At 39.3% G+C, this 23,003-nt stretch overlaps 1 protein-coding gene across 3 annotated transcripts in view; it reads right to left on the bottom strand.

Moving 5' to 3' along the window:
* USP24 (ubiquitin specific peptidase 24) overlaps positions 1-23,003 on the bottom strand; it is a 245,365-nt gene that overhangs the window by 94,693 nt on the left and 127,669 nt on the right. For 2 of the 3 annotated variants that reach the window (XM_033915761.1, XM_033915763.1), the window contains exons 28-35: positions 20,434-20,519; positions 17,781-17,874; positions 13,886-14,044; positions 13,534-13,631; positions 9,140-9,235; positions 7,593-7,821; positions 6,329-6,491; positions 3,144-3,299 (exon numbers count right to left, since the gene is read on the bottom strand). In XM_033915761.1, the coding sequence (XP_033771652.1) occupies positions 3,144-3,299; positions 6,329-6,491; positions 7,593-7,821; positions 9,140-9,235; positions 13,534-13,631; positions 13,886-14,044; positions 17,781-17,874; positions 20,434-20,519 (1,081 nt within the window). The remainder of the gene's footprint in view (positions 1-3,143; positions 3,300-6,328; positions 6,492-7,592; positions 7,822-9,139; positions 9,236-13,533; positions 13,632-13,885; positions 14,045-17,780; positions 17,875-20,433; positions 20,520-23,003) is intronic. The other variant, XM_033915762.1, reaches the window with a different exon arrangement.

Genomic DNA, 23,003 nt, shown 5'->3' with positions numbered 1-23,003 from the left:
GGGGCAGCAGTGACATAGCTTGCCTCATATTATTCAGGTGAAGACAATGGCAAACCACTCCTGTCTCATGCCCAGAAAATCACAAGGCAGGGTCCCTCATTGTCAACTTGAGGGCACAACTGGATCTGGAATTCTTAAATGGTTTTCCACACCGTCATTCTTGCCCAAGATCCCATTAATTACAGAAAGTACATGTCACATTCTGGTTTAGCATATTAATCTAGCATATCAGATAGCAAATTTCAGAAGTCTAGAAAAGGACTGAAAAACTCTTACGATGTGGGCATTCACATGCAAGGCATGCTTTACTAGCTCTTCAACTTATGAAACTAGGAAACTGGGCAATGACCAGATCAGCAACATAATCAGAGGCTTTGCCGCCTGCACTGTTTTCTGCAGGCCAAAAATCACATTATGGACAGTGTATGCAATTGGTCTTTTTATTCTAGCATGCCTACTAATACAATATAGACCCAGGGAAAAGGTAACTTCTTTGTAAAGCACGAGAATTCACGAGAGCCATTCATGAAGCTGCTCAGTGCTGAGCAGCAGCACGGGAAGCGCGCTCCTACTCGTACAGCTGAAACGCCAGACCTCACAGTAGCAACCGGCTCAGCAGCGGGAGAGGAGCGTGGAAAGCGTGCCACACCTCTGGACCACCAGGGATTCCAGGTACGCGGGTCATACGGAAGGAACGGAACCATAAAGGATATCAGCAGAGTACAATAGACAGGGCAGGGAAGGGGGACAGGGTGAGAGCCTGGCAGGGAATGGGGCTGGGTGCAGTGCCTGACAGGGGAGGGGGCTGGGTGCAGTGCTTGGCAGGGGAGGGGGCTGGGTGCAGCGCCTGGCAGGGGAGGGGGCTGGGTGCAGTGCCTGACAGGGGAGGGGGCTGGGTGCAGAGCCTGGCAGGGGAGGAGGTTGGGTGCAGTGCCTGACATGGGAGGGGGCTGGGTGCAGTGCCTGACAGGGGAGGGGGCTGGGTGCAGAGCCTGACAGGGGAGGGGGCTGGGTGCAGAGCCTGCAGGGAAGGGGGGCTGGGTGCAGAGCCTGGTAGGGAAGGGGGCTGGGTGCAGGGCCTGGCAGGGGAGGGGGCTGGGTGCAGAGCCTGACAAGGGAGGGGGCTGGGTGCAGCGCCTGACAGGGGAGGGGGCTGGGTGCAGTGCCTGACAGGGGAGGGGGCTGGGTGTAGTGCCTGACAGGGGAGGGGGCTGGGTGCAGTGCCTGACAGGGGAGGGAGCTGGGTGCAGAGCCTGGCAGGGGAGGGGGCTGGGTGCAGTGCCTGACAGGGGAGGGGGCTGGTTGCAGAGCCTGGCAGGGGAGGGGGCTGGGTGCAGAGCCTGGCAGGGGAGGGGGCTGGGTGCAGTGCCTGACAGGGGAGGGGGCTGGTTGCAGAGCTTGGCAGGGGAGGGGGCTGGGTGCAGTGCCTGACAGGGGAGGGAGCTGGGTGCAGTGCCTGACAGGGGAGGGGGCTGGGTGCAGTGCCTGACAGGGGAGGGGGCTGGATGCAGTGCCTGACAGGGGAGGGGGCTTGGTGTAGTGCCTTACAGGGGAGGGGGCTGGGTGCAGTGCCTGACAGGGGAGGGGGCTGGTTGCAGAGCCTGGCAGGGGAGGGGGCTGGGTGTAGTGCCTGACAGGGGAGGGGGCTGGGTGCAGTGCCTGACAGGGGAGGGGGCTGGATGCAGTGCCTGACAGGGGAGGGGGCTGGGCAGAGTCTGACAGAGGAGGGAACTGGGTGCAGAGCCTGGCGGGGCAGGACATCTGAATATTAAGCCGCCTGTCTTATATTTGAGTCAACCATTTTTCCTCCTTTTGGGGGGGAAATAAGAGTCTCGACTTATATTAGAGTATATACAGTAATTAAATTTGCTGATGACACAAAGTTGTTAAATCGTAAGAGGATAGTGAAAAATTGCAAGAGGACCCTGGGAGACTAAGCATTAAAATTGCAGATCACGTTTAATGTGAGAAAGTACAAAGTGATGCATGTGGGAAAGAGGAACCTGAACTATAGCTATGTGATGCAGGGTTCCATGATAGGAGTCACTGTCCAGAAAAAGGATCTAGGTGTCATCGCTGAGGATTCATTGAAACCCTCAGCTTAATGTGCGATGGTGGCTAAGAAAGCAAATAGAACGTTAAGAATTATCAGGAGAGGAATGGAAAACAAAGATGAAAATGTTATAATAACCTTGAACTGTTTTGTGGTAGGGCTGTACTTCGAATATTGTGTGCAGTTCTGGTTGCTGTATCTCAAAAAAGATATAGCGGAACTAGAAAAGGTACAGAGAAGTGCAACGAAGCAGATAAAAGGGATGGGATGACTTCCCTTTGAGAAAAGGCTAACGTAGCTAAGGCTCTTCAGCTTGGAGAAGAGACGGCTCATGGAGTAATATGATAGGGGCTCTATAAAATACTGAGTGGAGTGGAAAGGGTAGAAGTGAATTGCTTGTTTACTTTTTACCAAAAATACTAGGATAAGGGAGCATGTGATTAATCCACTAAATAGTAGATTTAAAACAAACTGGAGAAAATATTTCTTCACACAACGTGTAATTAAACTCTGGATATTCATTGCCGGAGAATGTGGTGAAATTAGTTAGCTTAGCAGGGTTTAAAAAAGGGTTGGATAATTTCCTAAAAGAAAAGTCCATAGGCCATCGATGGCTTGAGGAAATCCACTGCTTATACCTAGGATAAGCAGCATGAAATCTATTTTACTACTTGGGATCTGGGTTGGCCACTGTTGGAAACAGGATACTGGGCTTGATAGACCTTCGATCTGTTCCAGTATGGCAATTCTTATGTTTTCTGTTTTAATGTTATTTATGCTATTTTAAAGCATAATAAGTGACAATCTCTGGTGGGGAGGACTAAAGTCACCAGAAACAAAAATGAGGTTTTAACAAATTCTGTTAGAGCAAACAATTTGTAATACAACAATCCAAACCCGATGCTTTTATGTGAAAATTTTTTAAAAAGTTACAGGAGTTTGGACCGCTTATGGATCAGCCATTCTCAACATTTTGGATCTGCTACTTTAGTCACTTTTTCCCCAGAGACAATCACGTGAATGTCAAAACAAACAAAAGCAATACATATTAACAACAAACATCTTGAAAAGAACTGTTAGAAAAGTATACCTAACTGCTGGCTGCGGAGCTGTAGGCATGTTACAAGCAGAGACAAAGCCTCTCCAGCGATGATGGCATCTTTAGTCGATACAGACTGTTGTCTCACACAGATCCCAGCATGCAATGCTGTTGGTTCTCCTTCACTTCCTGAACTGCAATTACTTCCTGCATCAGAGTAACATAAGGAAGGGGGAATCAACTGAGTTGCTGTGGTTGTCAGGTTGAATCAGATAGTGGTGATGTGTGATCATCACTTGTCAGAAAATGGATTTTGTTATGCTGCATTTGTGACTTTTTGGAGGGAGGCAACTGGTGAGCATGTGAAAGAATAGTAATGGACGCATAAATAGAATCCTTGTTTCTATGCTGTCAAATTAGGAGAAAATCCTGGATCAAAATAGTGACTTGGCATCAATAACAGATGGACTTCATTTATACTAAGGAGAAAGTCTTGTTTTTTACTTCCTGAGAACTTGTTCTTAGTAAGATCACCAAAACCTGTTAGCCACCGATGGAGAACATAAGAACATAAGAACTGCCATCTCCGGATCAGACCTTCGGTCCATCAAGTCTGGCGATCCGCACACGCGGAGGCCCTGCCAGGTGTACACCTGGCTTAATTTATAGTCCTAACAATTTGTTGAGGCACAAACGTGAAACTAGTAATAAATATATTAAAAATACGTATTGTGAAATCCAGTTATGAGCAGGGATTCATCCAGACCATATATACCAAAGATATAGCTGACATACTAGAAATCAAAAAGATGAAAAGGAGAAAAATAAACCTCAATTGAGGGATGTTGGGACTACACAAGTACCCAACCCTCCACTCATCATCACGGGTTTATAAAAAACTCCAAAACATGTATAAATAATCAATTCTCACGTTTTTCATTCATACAAAATCTGGATGAATCCCTGCTCATAACTGGATTTCACAATACGTATTTTTAATATATTTATTATTAATTTATAGTCCACCATATCCTTATATGCCTCTCTTAAGGAGATATGCATCTAGTTTGCTCTTGAAGCCTAGGACGGTCGATTCCGCAATAATCTCCTCTGGGAGGGCATTCCAATTTCTAAGAGAGAATATCAAACATATGCATATAGCACACAGAATCGCAGCAAAGGGCTAGTATTCCAAATTGCCATGTGTGGGACAACTCTATAACCTAGATATATTTTGGCAGACACTACATGCTTATTTAAATACTAGCATTTACATACCAGCATACTGCCTAAGTGATGTTCTGCATATACCTGCTTAGTTTACATAGACTGTATTTGTAAGGAGGGCATATTTTGGACCCCCAACTTGCACACATAACTTACAGTATATTCAAAAAGTCAAAGAATATTGTAAATAATGCACATTACTGGCATAAGTGATCATGCCTAAATGTAAGATGCCTAAATAGCTGGCAAATATCCCCCCAATCAAAAAAAAGATACAATTTTTCCGACTTGTGTTCAGTCGTCAGAATTTTAATTTATTGATGTATCTATTTTCTTTTATATTCTCTTTATAGATATATACCTTGAATTAATTTCTTTTTAGTTATGCAAAAGTTCCAATGCTTACTGTTTTAGATGCTGCATTAAAACTATAACAAAAAAATTAGCTTGGAGAACAAACAGTATTATATGTGTCATAATCCAAGAAAAGTGACCAAGTCTTAGAAATTGAGCTATGCAGCTGGCTAAGTAATCAAGAAGATGCTGATTCAAATGCAACAAACCACATCTTTCTATCATTTCATCTGCCAGAGCTGTACCATTTCAATTAACAAATTGCTGTTCTTTCGGGGTTTCTGCAGCTGGCATTGTGCTTGTTGCAGGCTCGCTGCGCCTTTGTCAGGTAGAAACTGACATTTCAGCCACTATGCTGTGGCTTTCTTCAGGGTATGCTCTGAAGTCTGCAGAGTGACTTTGTAAATAGTGGTTCACCGACCTGACTGGGAACAGGGCAGTCCACCAATTTGAATTAAGCGGGAAAGTCAGTAGGTCAGAAATTTGAGTTTTGTTGTGAAAGTCCATAGAATGAAGCCTCTGATAGGTTTAAAGATGCTCTCCTCGTGGAGCTGGATGGGGCTCAACAGGGAGAATATCTTTATACCTACCAGAGACTTCTCCATTCTATGGACTGTCACAACAAAACTCAAATTTCTGACCTACTGACTTTCCCACCAAAATTCAAATTGGTGGACTGCCCTGTTCCTAATCAGGTCGGTGAACCCACTATTTACAAAGGGCTAGATTCACTAAGCAAACTGATTGTGTACCAACTGGTTTGCGAGCACTTTGACCCGATTTCCCTCCGACCCGATTCACTAACCTGTGCACCGATCCGATTGCGATCTGTGCATGCAAATGAGGGAAACGGCATGCAAAGTAGACAGGGACTAAACAAAAATCTTGAACACCGACTAGGCTGGCCGATCAATAAGAAGCGACTGCTGGGGACCAGTCGCTCACCTCCTTTCCGACTGTCCTGCCAGTCCTGAAATAAACCCGCTCTCTGTTTTTATAGCTATGCTTTTATGTGAAGTGTTTTGGGAGCTTCTTGAATATAAGGCATTATAATAAGTGAAGAATACATAAAATAACTATATTAGTTAAAAGGGAATCAAGGATACTTATTGAGGTGATTAGAACAAAGCATAAAAGCACTGAAAATGCCAAAGAAGGAGGAGAGGAGAATAATCCATTTAACGTTCAATATTAATTTTATAAAACAGAGAAGTAACATAGGTAGGCCACTTAAGTGCATGGAAAAAATTAGACAAGATGGTACCTTTATATTAGACTGAATGCATTCCTCAATCTTTTTGTTTTTGTTGGAGTTATACTTCTTTTCTCAGGTTCTGACAATTTTTGTTGATGTGTACTTTTATGCAGAGTAGAAAACAAATTCTAAAAATATCCCTTTAAATAACACAGAGGTGGTTTCTTCTGCTAGACCAGGGATCTCAAAGTCCCTCCTTGAGGGCCACAATCCAGTCGGGTTTTCAGGATTTCCCCAATGAAATATGCATTGATAGCAGTGCATGCACATAGATCTCATGCATATTCATTGGGGAAATCCTGAAAACCCGACTGGATTGCGGCCCTCAAGGAGGGACTTTGAGAGCCCTGTGTTAGACTGTGCTGAGTTTGGTTGGAATATTGCCAGTGACATTCAGTACCTGAGCTGCTTAGTCTATTTCGAATGCCAGCAGGAAACAAGGTGTGATTACTCTCTTTTATAGGCTGGCTGCTGCCAACCAGGTCGAGTCGACCTGCTGCCGCTGCCCACGAGAGTCGCATGAAGCAAGCTACAGTGGAGGTAAAATCATTTACGTCCATTGTCTGAGGAGACAAAACAGTAAGGTCACATTTTGTACACACTTTCAAAATCAGAACATGTATATTTTTTGTTTAAAATTTGCTGACATTTGCATGCCCTCCTAAAAAGTGTTTGGAACATTTCATTTCCTGTATTAGAATTCACATTACTAAGGAAAGTTGCTTACAGTGCTAACAACAGTGAAAGAGCTGCTTTTGCTGTGTACGATGGAAAGGCAGATAACAGAACAATGCGACCACTTTCCCCTTCTTTTCATTAACTTCTTTTTATTGAAACCTCACATCCTGTTGCATAGAGCACTCTGGACCCCTGTTCGTTTACAAAAATTGGATTGCTCTAAGTCTAATAGATGTTGGAATTGTCATCTTGAGGCTGGAACCCTAGATCATTTATTATTTTATTGTCCTCTTATTAATAATTTTTGGAAATTGATCTGAGGACAAATAAATTGTATGTTAGAGAATCATGTGGCCCTGTCATATGATACAGTTTTGTTTGGGATGTCTATGAGGGCCAAAAGTCAAATTTCCTCGAATAATAATAAGCTGTTAATGATTTTAACAGGAGTTGCCATCCAACAAATAACATACAATTGGAAAGACTACAGGGGGTTGAATTACTGTTTCTGGTGGAGTTCGGTGTGTCATGTGTATGAAATGGAAAAAACATTGGCGATTAAGAGAGGATATTATAAGAAATTTAAAGATGTGTGTGGACCATTAATTGATTACTATAATAAATAAATGAATTTATCCCCATTTAGTATGTATAGGGTGGGAGGGTGGATGGGTGGGTTTTATGACATTAGGATGAGTAGTTACAAAAATATTTGGAAAGGGAGGGAGGGGAGGTAATTTATGGTATAAGATGATTGTAAAGTTTCAAGTGAAGAATGTATAGTATGACTTGATTTATTGTACACTTGTTTATATAATGTAAAAAGGAATAAAGATATTAAAAAAAAAAAAAAAGAAACCTCACATCCTGCTCTGGCTTTCTGCCATGCTCTTTAATAAGCGTTAGCTTGTTTCTAAGATAGTTTTTCCTTTTTGACAAAAGAACAGGAAAAGCCGCATCCTCGCATCACGAGAGCCTCTGCCTACCTGTATTGCGACGCGCGCTGCAGGTATGATCTCCTCCACTCGGATAGAAGAGCGATCAGACACAGAAAGCTGTCTGTACGAGGACTTCTCCGGTGTTCCGCAAATGGACATCTGCCTGCTGCTCTGCCGGCTCACATTGCGGAATGGACGTGAAGACAATGCTTCTACTCCGTCCTTGGCGAGGTCCTCGTCAAAAGATGTAGGCATAGTTTGCCCCACTAGCAAAAACCTAACAGGAGAAGAGAGTTCAGATGAAAAAATTAAGTGTTCATGAGCATCCAATCATGGACAGAACATCAGTTTGATTTAAGATAGAAGTCCTAGGTTGGATCATAAATCTCTGAATATAGGGAGAGGGAATGGGATCCAACAACCTGCCTTTCTGTAGTTACTCTCAAAGTGTTTTACATATTGTATACAGGTACTTATTTTGTACCTGAGGCAATGCAGGGTTAAGTGATTTGCTTGCCCAGAGTCACAGGCAGCTGCTGCGGAAATCAAACCTGGTTCTCAGGCTGACCAAACACCAGAGGTTAAGTTAATTTCAAAAGGCTCCTCCCTCCCCATTTTTTCATTTATGTTAATCAGGGGAAAATGATATCTGTTCATTACAATAACTTATTAATGGCCCCCACACATCCTTAAATTTATTAAAATATTATTTATTTATTATTTATTTCAATATTTGTTATGAAGGTATGGAAGAATTTATTATATTATGATGGTAGGGGAGGGGATAAATTTTATTTATTGATAATGTTTATGGAATTTCAAGTGACTTATTAGTCAATTTGTCATTACTTTCTGTGCACTTGATGTTAAACATAAAATGAATAAAGAATTTAAAAAAAATAATTAAAAAGGCTCCTAAACATGCGACTTTCTCCATATTAATGGACAACACATTTGCCTTAAAAAGAATGAAAGGAGATCTTTCAGGAAGAACATGGCAGACATTTCACTTTTTTTTTTTTATATCCCACAATCAGATGGAAGACATGAAACAGGTTTCATTACATTTATATTATACAGTATTTTGTTTCTTGGATACAGCAATTGCCTTTTAGAGTTCCCTCAGCATACTCAGGAAATACTTTTCAATTTAAATCAAATTAAGTTAAGCAACGCAGCATAAATTTGTGAAACAAAAAAGTTTAATTGCTTTGCGTTCTAATTTCCTATGGCAAAGAGTTCTGGATTATGAAAAAGAAGAGAAACATTTTTTTAAGCTTAACTCCCCTTAAATCAAAAATGCAGCATCATGCAATGTTATATAGAAAGACTGCTATAGCTAAATGTAAATGTATTAAGATATACATATATGGGATGCTTTCTCATATAAGATTTAAAAAATCATCAGAGTTCAAATGTTCACTAGCTTCTATTGGTAACTAGTGTAATTTGACAAACCAAAGGGACACATCCTCAGTCTCATGACTCATGGAATAATGTTTTTTGTACGGGTCTTTCTGAAAACATATTGCCTTGCTTTCAGACTGAAGGAAAAGCAGCTTACTAATGGCGAAAAAAATTGTCAGAATGCCTACCTTGCAAGCTGCAGACAGATAGAATAAACTCCCTGTCTTGTTTCATAATCCACTTCTGATGGGATGGAATCTCTCTGCATGACATTCACCACCAAACTTTGCAACAGTACAAAGAAAAAATAAATGTAGATAAGCCAAAGGGCAGTTAAAATCATTACAATCCATCATGCCTCTTCTGATTTCAACTTCAGAGTCATTTATGAATATACTGGCAGGTTTTAACATTTTTTGAGTAAAATAGTGTGGTAACAGTGTTAGTCCACTTGTAAAGGTAATACATAGAAATAAAACAAAACAAAGAAGATGATACTTTTTTTTGTACTGGACTAACAATACATGTTTTGATTAGCTTTCAAAGGTAACCCTTGGAGGGGCATAATCGAAAGGGACGTCTAAGTCCGTTTACGTCCATTTCGCAAGTCGTCCAAAGTTAAAAAGAGCTTAAGACACATTTTCGAAAGATACGTTCAACTTTTTTTTCATTTTGAAAATCGTCTAATTATACGTCCTGTCGATCTGATCGTCCAAGCCACTAAATCATCCATCTTTATACCAAATTTTCGTCTAACTTTCCGTCCAAGTCCAAAATGCCTAGAACAAGCCCTGTTGGACATGGGAGGGGTTTGCAAAGTGATGAACTGCACACCCAGACATGCCACCTAAACAGTGGGTTACCTTACAGGGCACTGCTGTGAACTTCACAAAAAGGGTGCCATGGCTTCTTCTCCCTACAGCTCCCTTATAGGTTACGGTGAGCCCTCCAAACCATCTCCAGAATCCCCTAGACCCACTTATCTACCACCCCAATAGCCCTTATGGCTGCAGGAGCCACTAGTATGCCAGTACAAAAGGGTTTTGGGGGTGTATAGGGGAGTGCACATGTTTCAATATCAATGCAGTGATTACAGAGACTTATGGGCATGGGTCCTCCTCTCCATGGGTCCCTAACCCACCCCCAAGACGGTTTAAGACGCCTCTGTGCAGCACCACTAGGCTTTCCTATGTCAGGCGGCCAGGTGATGATGGTCTGGATGCTAAATTTTAAAGTTGTGATTAAAATTTTTATAGGGGGGAGTCAGTGATCACTGGGGTAGTATGTGGGGGTCTGTTTTATGTGTTTGCAGTACTTATCTGGTGACTTTAGGTGGGTTTTTGTGACTTAGACCATGTTTTAAGTCACAACGTCCAAGTTCTGTCGATTGTGGGCTGTATAACTTTGGGTTATACATGCTGTACGACTAAGTCTAAATCAGCCCACGTCCTACCCAACTCCCGCCCTCGACACTCCTCCCGAAACGTCCTGTTTGGCTTTGGTTGTTCAGCAGCACTATGAGGGCCTAGGTCGTTCAAAAATACGTCCAAAACCCGTTTTTAGTATCGGCACTTGGACATATTTGAGAAATGTTCGTCCAAGTGCCGACTTAGGCCGCTTTTTGGACGTTTTTCTCTTTCGATTATGAGCCCCTTTGTGTTTAAGTCTTTTTTTTTTTTTTTAAGTTTTTTCTACTGGGAGCATTGCTGAGCTGATTCATTATAACTCCCTACAACAACCTTACAAATCAATGGGAATCCTCAGTTAGACAGCCTTGTAATGCTCAGAATCCTTTACAGAGAATAATTCCGTGTATACAGTGGTGTAAAAAAATATCCTCAATTTCAACAAGAAATACAGAAGCTCAGAGAACAGTATGAAAAGGCCTATAACCTTGAACACAAAACAAATGAAGACTGGTGGAAGATGGGTCCCCAACTGTACTTTATCTTCTATTCTCTTAAGTCAGAAATTATGAACCACATCCTAAAGAATAAATGCTACTACAAGGTCTATCACCACGAACTCTTTCTTCCTCATTATAGGTACCCTATATTCTCCGCATGCTACAATGTCCTCTTCACAATTGTACCCAGCTACTCCCTGGGGTCCGAGCATTTTCAATGTAATATGTAAAAAGTTAAGTCTTATACTGTAATCCAATGTATATTTTTCTTCTAACCAACTTGCACCTTGTAATCACTGACCGCTGAGTGACATCTTATTTATTTATACACTGTAATTCGCTGACTGTACAGCTTTTCTTCATTGTGAACCGCCTAGAAGTCATAAGATTGTGGCAGTATAGAAAAAATAAAGTTGTTATTATTATTATTATTTCAGCCAAATCTGTCCTTTCAACCCCCTCCCCCCCATTTATAACAAGGTATACAAACTGTAGGTATTTTCATGCATACCAAGGTGATATTGGTTCTCATCAGTTACTTAAGGAGGGAGAGTGTGGCACAGTAGTTAAAGCTATAGCCTCAGCACCCTCAGGTTGTGAATTCAAACCCACACTGGGCAAGTCACTTAGATAGATTGTGAGCCCGCTGGAACAGACAGGGAAAAATGCTCGAGTATCTGAATAAATTCATGTAAACCGTTCTGAGCTCCCCTAGGAGAATGGTATAGAAAATGGAATAAATAAATAATTTAATTTCCTTAAATCCTGCTAGACCAGTCCACAACAATGGGTTATATCCCTCAAATAGCAGATGGAGGTGGGGTGAGGAGAAACCAGATAATCTCTAGTGATATCACCAGTATGGTTCATAGTCAAATTGTTATTACACTCGTTAATCTTGCAATTCTGTAAAGTCCGCACGCTTTTGACTATGAACCAATGTAAATATGAACATACCTGCAAATGAAGAAATTTGGAAGTAGTGTCGCTCTCACCAAGGGCGAGTGAAATCCGCGCAAGACAAATACCTGTTATAGAGAAAGTTCTAGCAAGACCAGACCTTTACCTATAACAGACACAGTCAGGCAGCGAAAGAAAGGCGGGCTGTTCTCAGCACATATAAAATGAGCCAAGGTAACCATGGTAACGAAAATGCATTCATGTGACTCATATTCATAGCCAACAAAAATGCATTCACGTGACCTTATTCTCAGCATAAAGAGGCTAGGTAACCATAGTGATAAAAATGCACTTGCAAAACACAGTCACTTATGGCAATAATGTACCTTACATCAACGAATGTGCGATTGTGTTGTTAACATTTCCTGCACATGCGCGCATGTGTTGCAGTTCGCTGCGCTCAATTGTCTTTGTGCTCACCTGTCTGCATGCAATTGTCCGAGCGCATTTGACTTGCCACCCACCAGTATAGTAGCAGGTGCAGCCTGGAACTAGATTGGGATATTTTGCTAATCCTGATTGAATTTAGGAAACTTTATAGTAACTATGTGAAATCATACTGTTCATTAGATCTGTGTCCCCCAGAAGTGATGAAACTAGCGCTTTTATTATCCCTTCAAATATTAAATGAACACTAAATTTAATCACTTTTCCCATTACATATTAAAAAGATCTTAATATATGTCCTTTATATCTATTTTCAAACATTCGTAAAAAGATTTTAATACACTTAATTGTCAATTCATTGATACACTTGTAGTAAGATGTAAAAATGAATAAAGATTGGAAAAAAAGAAAAGAAACTAGCGCTTTTACAGTTTAATTACATCTGTTTATCTGGATAACTTATCTGCTCGATGGTGGTATTTTTCCCCAATCGGGAGGTCATATTATTGTAACTCCAATTCCCAAGGATCCTAAGGGCTCTGTATCCTTGGTGGCTAATTATAGGCCCATTTCGTCAATCCCATTCTTTATAAAAATTATGGAGGGTTTAGTAAATATCCAACTGTTGAATTATCTGAAATATTTCTTCATTTTGCATGGATCACAGTCATGATTTAGGCAGCAACCAAGGAGAGGAGAGAAAGACAGATAGACAGCTCACACGGTAAGTTTTCATTAAATTTTGTGATCTGTTAAGTCTACACATCTATTCTAGCCCCTGTTAATCTAACGGGCTTAAACACTAGTCTATGAATATTTTGCTGGTATTGGGATAACATTCCTGGCACAAGAAATGTCTAGGTACAGGTCAGTAAAATTTTGCTGGCAATATGCCAAAGAACTGTGGAAATCTCCACAGATGTTAATGTATAGAGGTGGTGGGGACTGGTCTTAGTCCCTCTTAGAGAGGGGCTGCTGGGGGAAAATAGGTCTAATCTTTAATTTAAGTGCATTTTCCATCATGTCCCTGCTGAACACATGATTAACCTCCAAATGAAATGTCCTTTTCCCATCCATTTTTTTTCTTTATTCAAAACTTAAACTTCTAAAAAGAAAAGCAAGAAAACCAAACTATCAGTCTTACAGCCAGTCTCAGTGCTTTGCTAATAAGAGTGCTTTATATTTTACACTCATATATATGCAGGAAAGTTTTTGGTCCATCCCTACTTTTGTGTGCTTCCTGAGTTTGCTATATAAGGGGTTTTCTAATTTTTTTCCCCTGTATATGGAACACACATCTGTATAATGAAGACACATTACAACTCTAACCTCAAGCCTCCAGCCTTGAGAAAGTTTTCACAGAAGGACTTGGCACAATTCCTTGCCATTTCATCATCTGCAGTTGGCATAAGTTTGGAGCTCAGAACCTGTAGAATACAAAATGACTTCTAAGTCTGAGAAAACAAAAATACCCTATTACCTGTAATGATAGATCTGTAACCAACCCACCTGTGCAGCTTAAAGTCTAATTTGTTAAAACATGGCATCGGATTATTCACCCACAACTTAACAGCATGTCCACCATACTAATAGGTATTTCAACTTGATCAATGCAGAAGTACAGTTATATAAGTTATGTGTTAAGACTAACTTCTGATAATACTGCCCCACATTTTCTTACCTCTAGGTTATAGAGCACTCTGAAAGTGGACATGCCTGGAGCAGACGATCGAAACAGACTTTCTAAGATAGAAGTGGCACTTGGCAGGTGCTGCTGCTTTGAAGAAAGGGATGGGGATTTTGAAGACTGAGAGCCCTGAGATTCCGACAGCAGTGTCTTCTAAGTGGAACACATACAAATCAGTTTCAGGATCTACTAGGTATGTATAAGTTTCAAGCTTTATTAAAAATTTGATTCGTTCGCTTATCACAATTTTACTAAGTGAATTGCAAAAAATAAAAACAAATACCAATTATTAAAAATCAAAAGGGCATATTTATAGGGTGCGACATCAAACAGACCAACTGGTATAGAAGGAAAAGGGGGACAGAGATACAATCTTTATAGGAAAGGGAACATATAAGGTAAACACAAATTGTTAAGGGTCTGGATAAGAGCAGGGAGAATATAGCGAAGGAATATTTCTAATTGGCACATTATAAGCTGAAGGCGTCCTTGAAAAGGAAACTTTTCAGATTGCTCTTAAATCTAAGTGCAGGTCAGCAAAGTTTTGTTGGCAATGTGACCAAAAAAAACCCAAACAATAAAATCTCCAGTTGTCAATGTACGGAAGTGGGTGGCGCTGTTCCCCCTTTTTTTCCTTCATTTGTGACCCTCAGCTTCGCTTTGAACACCAGATATTTTCCTGTTCCTTCTAAATCTGACCTGCATTGAATGCTCTTATTTTTGTGATAATACCAACCACTGAGACTCTTGACAGAGGCATAGATGTCGAAACACTGTCAGTGTCGAGTCCTCGCAGTGCTACTATCAATAAAGTGAACTTTGACCTTTACACCCGTGGCTGAATTACTGACATCCCATCCTCACGACTCCTTTTTGTTGTGCCTTGTCTTGTCGTTGAGGCCTCCTTCGGTTCCCTTTACGGTCCCTTTTGGAGAGGCACATCATTCACCATATTCTAATTCATTGAGACCTTTTCCCATAAGCACAGGAAGGGAGAAAAGCCTTAATGAAGCAGGCTCTAAATGACACTGTAATGCACAATCTCTGGCCAAATAAAATATTACAGCTTGCAAAGCTATAGATGGGATGTTAAATTAAGAACATTTTTATTTAAGTCACATTGAAGGTAATTCTACAACAGGCCAATCCCAAATCTGTGTCCTATATACACATCTATTACAACAGCTTTAAAAAGGGACAGTATGCACATACTTGTCCTTTGAGAATTACCCCACAGAAAATAAGCACACACGCTTACACCTGCTATGTAATAAGTACAACTTTCCTAGCTTGTGTTATAAGCATATATGCATGTTTTAAGTACTAAATCAAAAATGGATAATCTCAATAGAGGGCATGGAAAAATATCACCGTCGCAGACCATTCTGCATAAAACAAGAAAACAATTCCTATTGTTGGATCTATCAGAAATGAAGAGCAATTCATCCCAAATATCACAGCTTTAGGGTAAGCTCATTGTCTGTCATCGATTTGCAGGTTTTGTTTGTTTGAGAAATAATTTTTCAAATGCACTTTTTATCCAGCCATATTTCTCTCAAGATGGATGAAAAAGGTTCCAACTTGTAGAGCCATGTTTCGAGACACACTGCACTACTGAAGTTAACCATCAGAGTTCTATCTTATTTGGCCTCAGACCCACCACTTAACCAAAACTTTTAGCAGGGAGAATTATATGGCTCTTCATCATCGGCCCAATATCCTACGCTTTAAATTCTCTATTGTAATTATAACAATTTTAGTTATTTTAATAATTTATAGTAGCAACTCAAAGATTTTTTTAAAACTTCAAGAATTTAAACATTCAAGAGCTTTCAATAGTTGTATTCAAAAATTATTGAAACTTAGCTTTAGTAAGTACAGACTGAGGCCAAATAATTTGCAGCCAGAACATATCCCCCATTCCAGCAGGAGAGACCCGACGGAGGAGGGCTGCAGTCCGGCCATCGGACCAATGGTTGGCTCGGGGGCCCGTTCAAGCTGGACTTCAGTTTTGACTGTTTTGATTTTATTTTCACTTCTTTTTAGTTCATGATATATTTTTTAATCTCACTTATTGTTTTACCACTTATTTTGTTTTATTTTATCATTCAAATTTCATTTAAATTTCCCCAGAATTCTATTGCTTCAACGGTTCTCCCTCTGCATCTATTCCTATATCCCCTCTTTTTAACCTTTCAAATTCCTTTAGATCATTGTAATCTTATTAGAATGCTTATTTTCTTATTTTTCTCCTCTATCTCTATTTTTATTTCTTTATTACTCTACTAATTGTCATTTTTCCTGGTACTTTAGTTAGATTGTGAGCCTTCGGGACAGTAAGGGAATTTCTAAGTACCTATCTTACTTATAATTTTAATGCACCAATATATTCATTGAAACCCGTTCTGGGCGCTTTTGGGAGGACGGGCTAAAAAATCAAATAAATAAATAAATAAAATAAGATAGAACTCTTATATCCAGTTCTGGACTTTGATTGCCGATGTTTAAATATTAATGTTCTGGATAAAAAATTTGTTCTGAACCATTAATTATTGGAACTACTGAAGTTAACAGCCGAATATAGAGCTAAAAAAGCGCACAAGTTCAGAAAACATGCTGCGACTGCAGAAGCACATTCAGAAAAGAGCACCGGCTATAAGATGGTGATGAAGAATTCCTTTTCTATACCAAAGATCATCAACAACACTTCATCACTGTAAATGACTATCTGTTGGTTGATGTCAATGAACATACACCACTGTTTTGATATCAAATTGTATCTTCTTCATGACTTACATAGATAGCAATTGTTCTCTTAGATCTATGGCTCAACTTTATTGCATTTCTGTTCCAGTAATTTTCGGCCTAATGACAATTTTGAGGGGGGGGGGGCCTTGCTCAGCTTGGGAAGGGGGAGCGATTAGGATCTGGATGAGATCTAGCAGTCTGAATGAAGAACAAAAGGATGACAGTATGTCTAGCAGTGTTACAGAAATAAGTAGTAGTATCCCCTTGGAAGTACAGGAAGTCGTTTTAGAAGCATCTAGTCATGTCTAGATTGCATAAACATGCAAATAATGTTTATATCCCCCCCAAGATGCAGAGATTTAAATGGGGTGGGGGAGGCACGGGAGTGTTGCTTGGACAGTCTGGGATGTGCTTACAAAACAGATAGGAAAACAACTGAGTAGCATGACCTCTAGCCAGTAGGCACCACAAGACCACTATTAGTGGATTACTGGTACCATTCTGAATCCAGTCATTTGATGGCACAGGAAATCAGGGTTCACTCCTGTACCTACCTAGATGCCAGGGAGACTAGCTCCCCCCTAAAAGCTGGAAGGGGGGGTTGAAGGTTAGAGGGGCATTGTGGATGTTGGGGTCTGTCCTGGGCAGATAGGGGGGGATTACATGATCTCCCTCCCTACTAGCCCTATAACATACTGTTTTGGGGCTTGCTATTTTGTTGCTGTAGTTAGGAATTCCTGATGTTCTTGTCTGCAGCAAAAGAACATGAACAGTTGAGAAGACTTTGTATTTTGAAAATGATTAATTTTACTTAATCTGTGAGCTCTCTGGACATCCTGACAAGTACTTATATATTTAGCAGTGTCTGTCTAGGTATTGTACAAAAGGCTCCATGTTCTGCAGAGCCTTTTGTAAATACAGTGGCATTGATTATGTCCTGACTTGGACTACTCGATTCTCTCCTCCAACCTACTATAATGGGCCTTTTCGTGTCTTGACAATGCCACTGAAGGTTAAGAATCAATGCATTGTCTTGATATGAATTACAAGCATCTAGTTTGTGGGCTACAGTTTGTTCGCCTCTGTTCTAAAAGGATAAAGCCTATCACCTCTGTCAATTTGCAGCCAGAACATATCCTACCTTTCGCCCCAGAGAATCTAGCTGATCGAGAGCTTCTTGAACAGCTGGGTCTATCGGAACCAGAAGCAGAAGTTTCCGTACTCGAACGGTTATTCTGGAAATTTGCAAACAAATAGTCTAAGTGAACAAGGACCTGAAATATTTCAGGCCTTATCTGTTTTACTCTAGCAAAAGAAAAACCTTAAGAAATCAGAATGCAGTTAAAGTAATTATTTACTAAACAATACAATTAGATACAGAATTAGTACTTTGGTTCTTCAATAAAATAGTGTTATTCAATTTATTAAATACATCAGGCCTTTTGACTCAGATACATAAAGAGCATTTAGTAAGTCTCTCTGCACCCCAAAGTTTCTAACATGTTTATGAAGATGATGCAAAGATATTGTGTGCGTGTGTGTGGGGGGGGAACGGGACATTTCTCTGTGCTTTGTCTTTCAGAGTTTTTGTACAAAGCTGCTAGTTACAGGACTTTCTGAAGCATTTCTTTAAAAAGCTTTTACCCCACACCATTTACCATCATAAACATAGAGTTAAGTTGCTTTAGAGGTTAAAAAGAAGCTTTTTTGGGTGAGAGGAGAAATTCTGATACAAATCTAAGCCCTTTCTTTTTCTTTGAAAGGCATGGACCAAGCTCTGCATTCTAGCATGAAGTTGCAGAAGGTTATATTTGCAAGCACTTGTGAAGCTGGTGGCAGCCCTGGTCACTTAAGCACTTTTCTTAAAAAACTTTTCTCTTCTCCCTCCGTTCTCCATCTCTGTAAATAATAGTGTCATCATTCCAGCCTCCTCTGCTCGCAACCTTAGAGTTGTCATTGATTCAGACATCCAACAAACTGCTAAGGCCTGTTGCTTCTCTCTCTACATCATTACCAAAATTTGCCCCTTCCTCTTCCTTCCACTACCCGGACCCTTGTTCACACTCTTGTATCTATCACACAACTCAAGAAACTTTCATAGAGGCACTGAGCTTTTCAGCACTAATTCAAATTCTGTTGACATACCGTCAAAAGTTTCTAGAAGAATTGGTTGGAGATATAGCCTATGATTCTTATGCTCTAAAGTGGTCACAAGACCTACAAATTTCAATATTGGAAGAACAGGTAAAAATCTGCTTAAAGAGGTTCCAATGCCTGTCACAAGAAGTCACAGATTTTGAACTCACTTATAAATTCTTCCTGCGGATGTACAGGTCAACACAGCATACATTCAAACTTCAGATCACTAAAATGCTCACAGCCACGTGCTACATTAGGTCACCTATTTTGGGCTTGTCCAGTAATACTGGCTGTCCATGTTGCCACTTGAACATATGGCCAACTATGCTTTTTTCCCCTAGGCCTCATTGTTCCAGCTCCCAAAGGTCTCACAGTTTTCCTTGAGCTAATGGGGAAAAATGTATTTTACAAAACTGGAGCAAACCAGACTCGCCTACTCTGCAGCAGTGGCAAACGCAAATGTTAGTAGTTTATCAGAGTCTGCATGGGTTGGCCCCCAAATATCTAATTGATTATCTATCGTATTATATTGCGCTCCCTAAGTTGCGTTCCTCTGACCACTGGGATTTGAAGATCCCAACAAGAAAGGAACTAAAATTGCAAACAACAAGGGTGGGTGTGTTCTCCTGTGTTGGCCCAGAGGAATGGAACAGGCTTCCGCAATATATACTGCGACAGGGGAATTTGAAAACATTTTTAAAAATTTGCTAAAACGCCATGTTTTGTAACATGAACTATGGGTGAAGAATGGGGGACTGCATTTGTGGTTATGAGGAGATATGCTGTGAATATTGATGTTTCATCGCCGCTAATTTTTTAATGTTTTTTAGATTGTAGTTTTTATGTTTATGACATTTATTTTGTTTGTTAATTTGTACTTTGCTTTGTACAAGGCAAATAATAAATAAACACACAATACAATACAACAAGCATTTATAGAGAAAATGTCAATATCAGATTTGGCTTCGCCATTTGGAAGAAACTTGCTTTGGTCTGGAAACCATTTTGGTTGAGCATGACTCCCTCTGCAAGAACTCACTTATTTAACCTATGAAGTGGTTCATGTTTTAAAACATCTCACATTCTAAGAGCAATTGTACAAATAAAGGAACTGTGGAATGGGGAGGGAAGGGAGTTTGAGATAAAGGGGTCTGAAAATATAAGAAATGTTTTTAATCTTTTGTGATTTTCATCCTCAATAAAAAATATTTACAAATAAATAAAAGGAGACATTTTAGGTGGAGTAAAGAAAGAAAACACCTTATATCTTTCATTGGCAAACTTCAGCTGCTACAAACATAAGTTATATGATTAAGTACAGACAGGTAAACAGAATGTATAAATTTAAACAGGTAAGAAACCCATTTTAAGTTGTGTCAATTTTCCACAATAGCACATATGTTTTGTAAAGCTGAATGAAGATAACTTTTAATGTACATATCTTTGGATAATCAGAAGTTTTTTTTAGCTGTCACCTTGCATTGATGACATTCTGTAGTATTGCTAACATGGTCCTTTTTCAAGTTCCTGAAACAAACACTCAGGCTTCCTCATTTCAGAGTCAAAATATCAGAGAAATACCACAGGAATAAAAGAAATAATATACTGTTGAATATTCACCCCTCACACGCATTAAGAGTGGCTATCTTAGTTACCTTGGCTCCTCTAGGTTGGCAAGCTGGTACAGCATATCAAACACGTTACAAACAAGAGCCATCACTACTCCAGGTAAGGACTTCTCCTGAGGAAAAAGTAGAAAAAAATTATTTTTGATACCTTTACAGAAGCTATATAGACACAAAGATTCCCTAAATAGAAAGAAGAAAATATTAAAACAAAATGTAACACTTCCGCTATAAGTTCATTTATGATGGGCTGGAGTGCGCTTTGGTGTGGGAAGTAGGTTCAGTGCTGGGCAGACTTTTGCGGTCTGAGCTCAGAAAATGTCAGGGATGGATTAGGATAAAGTATGCACAGCGTATTTTATACTACAATCATAATATATGATAAGGGTGCAGATGCTCTATACCTTGATATATAAATTATTACTGTTATCATATTGTAATTTTCGCTGTATTTTTTTGAATTGCACGGTCTTCCCCTAACAGACCCACCTGGACATTTCTTCCAATCTGTATACCGTATACTCCCGCTCAACAAATTTATATATCTATAATTTTGCTTCCTTAATGTTTATGCACTCGGTATTTCCTCTGACTATCTGCACATTGTAACTCGCTTAATGTCCAGCTCTCTTGATTGTAAACCGCCTAGAAGTCACAAGATTGTGGGGGTATAGAAGAATAAAGTTATTATTATTATTATTATTGATAAAGATGGGGGGGGAAGACAGCTTAAAGTGTTAATACTAGTATTACATTGTTGGTTTATTAATAAATTGATAGTGAATGTGACTGTTGGGCAGAATGGACGGACCATGCAGGTCTTTATCTGCTATCATTTACTATTTATCAGGTTTGGTTACAGAATTCACTCTAATTTTATAGATTTCATTTTATAAACTTTTAACATGCAACGTTGTACACAGATGCAAACAACACGTCTGCCCACAAGGGAGGGAAAACATCTTTGCTAAAGTCTGGACACCTTCTTTGAATGCTATGTCATGGCTAATTAATCAGGTTGGAAAAAGCAATCAAATAGATTGGGTCAATCAAAAATTAAAAAAAATAAATCTCAGGGGGCACTGTTCCATTTTTATTTTTCTACACAAAGAGTTTAACTCTCTATATAATCTTGTTCAGTATGTTCCAATATGTTTAATTGTTTTATTCACCTAAATACTGGATTTATCACCTCAGATCCTCATATTCAGCTGCTGCTTATCTGACAGACCTAAATTAACCAAATCCATTTAGTGACAGAAAATCGTCACAAAATGATTAAGTGGTGGTGGCTATGCCTTCACTCCTCCAGAATACTGGCTCTTTGTTATAAAATCTAGCTGATTAGTGAATTAAATGGTCCAATTTTATCTGTATAAATGAAAATAAATAAATAAATTATAATTTTGACACTTGTCGGAAAAGGTATTGCTTAGTTCAATACTACTCAGAAAAGACAAAACACAGTAACTGTTGAGAATGCAAATATGAGAAAATTCCAAGAAAATCCGATTTCATTGAATAAATCCCAAGATGTAATTCTTGACCAACGCTAGGTTTTAATTGCTAACTTGCTTTCCTTTAGTCCAGTGGTTCCCAACTGGTAGAAATATTTCTTTACTATTATTTATATGAATAACTTATATGAATGAAAATTTATTTGAATAGTTATATTTGAATTCATTATAGATAATTTTATGTTATTTGCTACAATGAAATATTAATATTAATGATAATAATTATTAATTGAATGATTGAATATGTATGGATAGAAATAATGAAATATTAAATATGTGGGGGAAAAAAGAATAGTTGAATTTTTGAGAGATATTAATTCAATATGGAGGGATATTAGTTGTCTGGGGGAGGGGGTTTAGGGTCTGCTATACCAATGTATGTTCCAGATCAGACAATGATTATGGGGGGAGGGGAGGGAGCATAGAGAGAGGGAGGGGGGTTCACAGTAATAATATATTGATGAGGATTGAAAATGGGATAAATGTAAAATTTGAATTTTTCTTTTATAATCTTATTTTAAGGGGGGGAAAGGGATGGGGGAATTGGATGAATGAATTATATTTACTTAATGTGCTGAGGTCTGGTCATCTTTTTTATTTTAGAAATATTTGCCAAAATTTAATTATAAAATAGATGGATATAAAAATTTATTCTATTAACGTCAATGGTTTAAATCATCCTATTAAGAGAAAGAAAGTACTAACGTTCCTTAAAAAGCAAAATGCGGACATATATTTTATTCAAGAGTCGCACCTTTCTGATATTGAATCTAAAAAGTTATCTGGGGGTTGAATTTCTAAATGCTTCTTTGCACCTGCAATGGGGAAAAAAGCTGGGGTTGCTGTCCTGATAAATAGGAAGTGCAATGCTGATTTCAAATTAATAAACTATGATCCTTTAGGAAGATGGGTGCATATCAAAATGGTTCTGGGAAATACAACCCTGGATTTATTAAATTTATATGCTCCTAATTCGAATCAAATGGAGTTTTTCAAACAAGTTCAACAATTATTGTTACCACTGGCTACTTCTAATTTAATCGTAGCAGGGGATTTCAATGCTGTAATGGATCCAATTTTGGA

The sequence above is a fragment of the Geotrypetes seraphini genome, chromosome 12 (assembly GCF_902459505.1).
Source record: "Geotrypetes seraphini chromosome 12, aGeoSer1.1, whole genome shotgun sequence".
NCBI lineage: Eukaryota > Metazoa > Chordata > Amphibia > Gymnophiona > Dermophiidae > Geotrypetes > Geotrypetes seraphini.
Note: the sequence above shows the minus strand (reverse complement) of the source record. Positions and strands in the feature narration are given on the sequence as shown.